Here is a 7,500-nt window from a genome sequence, read left to right as displayed (position 1 = left end):
GGGAGAGGAGAGGGTGGGGAAGAGAGAGGGTAACAGCGAGATAGCTGGGGAAGAAGAGAGGGAGTTAGGGGAAGGAAAGTTGGGGAAAGAAGAGAGGGAGCTAGGGAAGGATAGGGGGAGAGAGTACTAGGGTGGTAGGGGGAAGGGGAAAGGGAGATGGGGAGGGAAGAAAAGAGGGGGAAGGGGAAGGAATGTGGGTTGGGGAAAGTAGAGAGGGAGCTGTGGAAAAAAGGGGGAAGAGGGTACCAGGGAGATGGGAGAAGAAGAGAGAGGACTGGGGAAGGAAAAGGAGGAAGGAGAAGGGAGGGTACTGGACAGGGAAAGGCAGGGAGGAGGGGACGGGAGTCATGTCTGAAGGCAGAGAAAGGGAGGGTTTGCGGAAAGATAGGGAGGAGAGACTGAAGGGGAGGGATAAAGGAGAGGAGAAAGGAAAAGAAAGCTGATAGGGATAGGGGCTTAGGGAAATTAGGAGAAGGAGCAAAGAGGCGAGAGGGAAGGAGACGAGAAAAGAAGAGAGGAAGATAAAGGCGGTCCTGAGGGCGAGCGAGGAAGTGGGGGGGGAGGTGAGGGGAGGTGGATTCAGTGGGAATGAACTTCACGAGAAGCCGACATTCAGTGGGGAATGAGGCCCTGAAGTTTATCGTCGATTCAGCAGGAATTCGGAAACTCGCCGGAAACTCAGGTGGAGCCGGACGCGGTGTAACTCCATATTCAGCGGAGACCGGACCCGCGGCGACTCGGGGATTCAGTGGAAATGGAATCCGCGGGGAGCGAGTGCCGGCGTCAGCGGAGGTAACCGGAGTCGATCTTAATTAGAAACGGGGACTCCAGATAGATAGTTTTTTTTTCCCCCAGGAGTCAGCGGAAGAGGGTGGCTCAAGGTGCGGACCCGGCAGTCACTACAGGCCGTAGGAGTTGTGTCCCGTAATAACGATTTTCAGCGGGTTTGGGGCCTCTTCACAATTGCAGCTTCATCAGGAATTAAATGTAATAACAACTACGGATTCAACGGGACGCGGACCCCTTACCAGCAGTAGATTCAGCGGGAGCCGGACCCCGTAGCAATTACATCTTCAACGGCAACTGGATCCTATAACAATTCCAGAGGGAGCGGGTAACAATGTCCTGTAATTACAGATTCAGCGGGAAATAGGGTGTGCAGTGACAGCATATTCACAGGGATCGGGATTCCCGCGGATTTGGCGGGAAACAGGACTCCGCCAAGATGTTTGTCGGGCATTCAGTGGAGGAACAAGGTTACGGGCCCGGCGCGGGAGGGGGTCCCCCGGGGGCTGGCGTGGCTTCCGACTTAACCGAATCAGGTCCTGGGAATATTCAGCGGGATTGGGGCTCGAGGCGGGGCTGACTGGCCGGCAGGAATATAACAGCGAGAGGCTTCGAGGGCAGCGAGGGCCGGGGAGGGAAGGGAAGGGGCGGCGGGGAATCAGTGCGGTTCGGGGGACGAGATCGCGAGGAGACACGTTCGGCGGAGGCGGTGAGTCGGGGTGGGGCTGAGGGGCCGGCGGGACTCCGGCGCTGCGCCTCTCTCTCTCGTTTTATGCTGTTTGTGTTTGTCTTTCGAGCTGTCTGTGTCTCTCACTCTTTCTCCTCTTCTTTCTCACACCCTCCCTCTCTCTTTCTCTTCTTCTTTCTCACATCCTCCCTCTCTCTTTCTCTTCTTCTTTCTCACATCCTCCCTCTCTCTTTCTCTTCTTTCTCACATCCTCCCTCTCTTTCTCTTCTTCTTTCTCTCCCCCTCCCTCTCTCTTTCTCTCCCTCTCTCCTCTCTCCTCTCTCCTCTCTTCTCTCTATGTATCTCCTGTCAGTCCCCCATTCATATTCGTGCCTAAATAAACAGACGAGTGTTTCCATTTCTTTTAACCTCTCTTTAAATTGGAAGTTTCTCTTCTTCCCCTTCTCTATGCCCTCTCCCGCCTCTGTCCTCCCTCCCTACCCACCTTCCCCACCCCGCCCCACTCCACTCCACCCCCACCCCACCGCACCCCTTCCACTTCTCCTAGTCTGACGCGTATATCGAATATCTGTTTGAATTTGCGATACTCCCCCTCTCTTCCTCTCAGCCCCCACCTACTTCTACCCCTCCCTCGTCTTCCCGACCTGTCCCCTTGTCTCGCCCCTGCCCTTCCTCTTCCTCCCCCCTCCACCAATAACATCTCCTCCTCGTCCTCTTCCTCCTCTCCTTCCTCTTATCTTCCTCCTCCTCCTACTCTTCTCTTCATCCTCCTTCCCCTCCTCCTCCTCCTTAGCTTCATCCTCCTTCCCCCCTCCTCCTCCTCTTCCTCGTACTCTCCTTCCTTTTCCTCTTCTCCTTCCTCTTCCTCCTCTCCTTCCTCTTATCTTCATCTTCGTCCTCCCTCCTTACGCATCCTCCTCCACATCTTCCTCCAACTCCACCACTGCCTCCTCCTCATCTCCCTCTTTTTTCTCTGTCCGAACCCACGACCCAGCTGACACTTCTTCCTCCCCCTATCCCCTCACCTCCCCAGTAGCTTCCACACCCTCCCCTCCTTCCTTCCTCTTCTCTCCTTCCTTCCTCTTTCCCTTCTCTCCTCTGCCTTCCCTTTCTCTCACTTTCCTTCTTCTTCTACTTCTCTCAGTGCACAACCTCTCTCCTCGCCGTCCTCTTTCAATTTTCCCTTCCTCCCTCCTATCCTCTACCCTCCCTCCTTTCTTGTTTCTTTCTCCTCTCCCTCCTTCTTCACCTTCTCCTCCTCCCTTTCCCCTTCTCCTCATTCTCTCTCATCTCTCCCCATTCTCCCACTTTCACCCTGCCCCCCTTTTCTCTCCCTTCCACCCTCTCCCCCTTTCTCCTCCTTCCACCCTCCCCTCTTTTCTCTCCTTTCCACCCCTCTTTCTCCCCCTTCCCCCTTTCTCTCCGTTCCACCCTCTCCCCCTTCCACCCTCTCCCCTTCCACCCTCTCCCCTTCCTCACCCTTCCACCCTCCCCCCTTCCTCCCCCTTCCACCCTCTCCCCTTCCTCACCCTTCCACCCTCCCCTTCCTCCCCCCTTCCACCCTCTCCCCTTCCTCACCCTTCCACCCTCCCCCTTCCTCCCCCCTTCCACCCTCTCCCCCTTCCACCCTCTCCCTTCCTCACCCTTCCACCCTGTCCCCCTTCCTCACCCTTCCACCCTCCCCCTTCCTCCCCCTTCCACCCTCTCCCCCTTCCACCCTCTCCCCTTCCTCACTCCTTCCACCCTGTCCCCTTCCTCACCCTTCCACCCTGTCCCCTTCCCCCTTCCACCCTCCTACCCTTCCTCACCCTTCCACCTCCCCCCTCTCCCCCTTCCTCACCCTTCCACCCCCATCCTGCGACTCCGCCTCATCCTCGCCCTCCTCGCCCGTCGGTCCTCGAAGCCTGGCCGGAGACCGTCTCGCGAGCGGACCGACCGGACCCTCGGCGTCGACTCGAGGGTGTTGTTGAGCTCCTCTTTTGGAACGGCCGAGGCATTTGCATGTGGCTGGGGCGTCGCGCGTTCTGTATAGGAGGCTTTTCTTTTCCTTTTTTTCCCCCTTTTCGTCTTATTCTCGCCCTCCTTGCTTGCTTTTCTCTTTCTCTCTCTCTCTTGGCTCCTCGATCCTTCGCTTCGTGTGGTTTGAGTAAAGGGGAGTTTTGGAGGGGGGGGAAGAATGGGGAGTGAGGGAGAGGAGGGATGAGGGGGGAGGGAAGAGGAGGAAGAATGGGGGAAGGGAGGAAGAGGAGGGATGGAGGAAGGAGGGGGGAAGGTGAGCGATATAAGCTTTTGAAAGACTGATGATCATGAGTGGTCAGTATTACTTTTCTTTCTTTCCTTGTGTGTTTTTTTTTTTTTTTTTTTGGCTTTGCAAATGGTATTCAAAGATCTCCTCTGCCCCGTGCGAGACCCTATCAAACGCCGTGGCAGACGCGACGCGAATCGTGCCACGGCCATCGATAATCGCGTGTCAAGACCGCCAAGAAAAAGTGCCGAAAGGGGTAGCGTCAGGGAGCACGGGTGACAGCGGCGTGACGAAAAGGGCGAAGGGAAAGGCGAATAAAAAATGAATGAAAGGAAAAGGAAATAAAAACGGAAACGGGATAGCGGCGACAGTCGGCGCGGATCACGGCGTCGAGCGAAAGAGGGTGACATGCGAGACGTGAAAAGAAGTGAGAAGGAGAAGCAAGGTGTGGAGAGACCTGGGTGACAGATGGCGAAAGGAAGAGGGACAAGGAGGAGGTCATAGCCGTGAGAGCGGTGGAGCGAAGTGGCATAAAGGTGCGATTGTACAGGAGAGAGAGGGAGAGGGAGGGAGGGAGGGAGGGAGAGAGAGAGGGAGGGAGAGAGGGGAGGGAGGGAGGGAGAGAGAGAGGGAGGGAGAAAGAGGGAGGGAGAAGGAGGGAGGGAGAGAGAGAGGGAGAGAGAGAGGGAGAGAGGCAGGGAGGGAGGGAGGGAGGGAGGAGAGAGAGAGGGAAGGAGGGAGGAGAGAGAGAGGAAGGAGGGAGGGAGAGAGAGAGAGGGAAGGAGGAGAACGAGAGAGAGAGAGAGAGAGAGAGAGAGAGAGAGAGAGAGAGAGAGAGAGAGAGAGAGAGAGAGAGAGAGAGAGAGAGAGAGAGAGAGAGAGAGAAAGTGTGGCGATATTGTGGAGCCCTCTGGTGTGTGGGCCAGACATTAAGCACTATAACAGTTTGTCGATGTCAACGAAAGTTCCCCAAAGCGGCCGTTAGCGAAGACGCTGCCGCCAGGATACCTTCAGCAGCTTGCGTGTGTGTGTGTGTGGGGGGGGGTGTTCGTGTGTGTGGGGGTGTTCGTGTGTGTGTGTAGGGGGTGTTCGTGTGTGTGTGGGGTGTTCGTGTGTGTGTGTGGGGGGGTGTTCGTGTGTGTATGTGGGGGTGTTCGTGTGTGTGTGTGTGTGTGTGTGTGTGTGTGTGTGTGTGTGTGTGTGTGTGTGTGTGTGTGTGTGTGTGTGTGTGTGTGTGTGTGTGTGTGTATGTGTGTGTGCGTGTGTGTTCATGTTCATGTGTGCGTGTTAGGTATAAAGGGCACACAAATAATGTAGAGATCAACACACAGGCGAATCATGTGAGGATGGACACACTTTTTATTTATCAAAATAATCCAAGTACAAACACATATATCCTTTTAAGGAGAGTGTTTAAAGAGCACAGACAGAGATAGAGCGAGAAAGAGACACAGAGACAACGAGACAAAGAGGGAGAGCCAGACTTGTCCCCACACACCCTCCCCTATCCCGCCCATCCTTTCCTCTCCCTCCCACCCCTCCTTCACCATCCACCGTCCCCTATCCCGCCCATCCTTTCCTCTCCCTCCCACCCCTCCTTCACCATCCACCGTCCCCTATCCCGCCCATCCTTTCCTCTCCTCCCACCCCTCCTTCACCATCCACCGTCCCCTATCCCGCCCATCCTTTCCTCTCCCTCCCACCCCTCCTTCACCATCCACCGTCCCCTATCCCGCCCATCCTTCCTCTCCCCCACCCTCCTTCACCACCCAACCTCCCCTCTCCCACCCATCCTCTCCTCTCCCGCCCATCACTCCCTTCCCCCACCCAACCTCCCCTCTTCCGCCCATCCTCTCCTCTCCCATCCATGCCTTCATCCCCACCCACCCCCCTCCTGCCCATCCCTCCTTCCATGCCCATGCCTCCTCCTCTCCCGCCCACCCCTCCTCCCCACCCACCCATCCCTCCTTCCCTCTCCGTCCACTGCTCCTCCAACCACCCATCCCTCATTCCCCCACCCACCCTCCCTTCTCCCGCCCATCCCTCCTTCCCCCTCCCGCCCATCCCTCCCTCCCCCTCTCCCGGCCATCTCTCCTTCCCTCTCCCTTTCCCCGCCCACTCCACCCTCCCCTTTCCGCCCACCCCTCCTTTCCCACCCACCCTCCCCTCTCCCGCCCATCTCTCCTTCCCCTCTCCCGCCCATCTCTCCTTCCCCTCTCCCGCCCACCCCACCCTCCCTCTCCCGCCCATCTCTCCCTCCCACCCCCCCCACCCCACCCTCCCTTCCCCCGCCCACCCCACCCCCCCCTCTCCCTTCCCCGCCCATCACACCTTACCCTCCCTCCCCCGCCCACCCCCTCGCCCCAGCCTCGGGTCTTTCCGGCGGTGTCAAGTAAATCCGCGAGGCTCGTTGATTGGTCCGCGAATGGTCGATTTCTGCTGACCGGACCCGATCGACGTCGAGATCGAGTCGCGCGCCGCAAGATTTCATCGGTGGGCTTGTATTGCCGCCTCCAGGAGCCTCGGCCCACCCCGCTGCCCACTCCCGTCCCCTGCCCACCCTATCCGACCCTACCCGACCCGACCCCACCGCCGGCCCTCGAGCTTGTTCCTGGTCCTGGCCGTTCTGAGGTTTTTTGTTTATTTATTTATTTATTTGTTATGTTTTGCTTATCTGTTGTTTGTTTGTTTATTATGTTTTACTTATCTGTTGTTTTTTTGTTTATTATGTTTTTCTTATCTGTTGTTTTTTTGTTTATTATGTTTTTCTTATCTATTGTTTATTTATTTATTATGTTCTACTTATCTGTCGTTTATTTATTTATTTTTTACTTATCTGTTGTCTATTTATTTATTATGCTTTACTTATCTATTGTTTATTTATTTATTATGTTTTACTTATTTATTGTAAAGGGGGAGTTGTTTTTTTCCTCAGTTTGGTCTTGGATTTGCTTCATTAGTTTCTTTGGATTCTTGTCTCGTTTTGACTGTTTTGTCTCTTTCGGTTTCCTTTTCTACCTTCATTCATCTCCTTGGGCTATCCTCTTCTGCCTCCATTCATCTCCTTTCGCCTTCTATTGTTCTTTCATTTCGTCTCTTTTTTCGTGCGTCCGTCTCTTCTCTTTTCGCTTAATTTTCTCTTCCTTCATTTCTCCTCTTCTCCCCCCTTTTATCCGTCGCATCCTGACCTGCTTTTTCTCTTCCTCTCTCTTCTTCCCCCAAACTCCTTCTCTCATTGCCTTTTATCCTTCCCATTCCCTGCTTTAGCTCTCTCCCTCCCTTCCTTAACTCCCACGTCACTGAGACAGATGGTTTTCGGTAAAACAACATGAGTTCTTGTCCTTCTCCCTCCTTCTCATTCCCTTTAACTTGCCTCCCACCATTCCTCCTCCCTCTCCTTCTCTTTCTCTTTCTCATTCTCATTTTTTCTCGTCCTCCTCTTCATCTTGCTCTGCCATGGCCCCCTACCCCCTCTTAGTCCTCCTTCTCCTGCTGCTGTTGCTCCTGCTGCTGCTGCTGCTCCTCCTCCTCCTCCTCCTCCTCCTCCTCCTCCTCCTCTTAGTCCTCCTCGTCTTCTTCCTCTTCCTCTTCCCCCTCGTCTTCTTCTTCCTCTTCCTCCTCCTCGTCCTCAGTAGGCCTAATTCATCTCCTCCCCCTCTCCTCTTACTCCTCCTCCCCCCTTATCTTCTTCTTCCTCTTCCTCCTCTTCCTCAGTAGGCCGAATTCATCCTCCCCCCCCCCCTCCTCCCCCTCTCCCCCTCCCCCCTTCCCATTTTGGCTT

At 55.4% G+C, this 7,500-nt stretch overlaps 2 protein-coding genes across 2 annotated transcripts in view; one reads left to right on the top strand and one right to left on the bottom strand.

Annotated features, from left to right (window-relative positions):
• LOC113823244 (leucine-rich repeat neuronal protein 2) overlaps window positions 1–7,500 on the top strand; it is a gene marked incomplete in the record, with an annotated part of 847,117 nt that overhangs the window by 358,213 nt on the left and 481,404 nt on the right.
• LOC138867403 (sporozoite surface protein 2-like) overlaps window positions 1,140–7,500 on the bottom strand; it is a 13,117-nt gene continuing 6,756 nt past the window's right edge. The window contains exon 3 of the mRNA XM_070142787.1: window positions 1,140–1,366. Coding sequence (XP_069998888.1) covers window positions 1,140–1,366 — 227 coding nt within the window. The remainder of the gene's footprint in view (window positions 1,367–7,500) is intronic.

Source organism: Penaeus vannamei, chromosome 30 (genome assembly GCF_042767895.1).
Source record: "Penaeus vannamei isolate JL-2024 chromosome 30, ASM4276789v1, whole genome shotgun sequence".
Classification (NCBI taxonomy): Eukaryota; Metazoa; Arthropoda; class Malacostraca; order Decapoda; family Penaeidae; genus Penaeus; species Penaeus vannamei.
The sequence above is the reverse complement of the archived record's forward strand: the minus strand, read 5'-3'. Positions and strand labels throughout refer to the sequence as shown.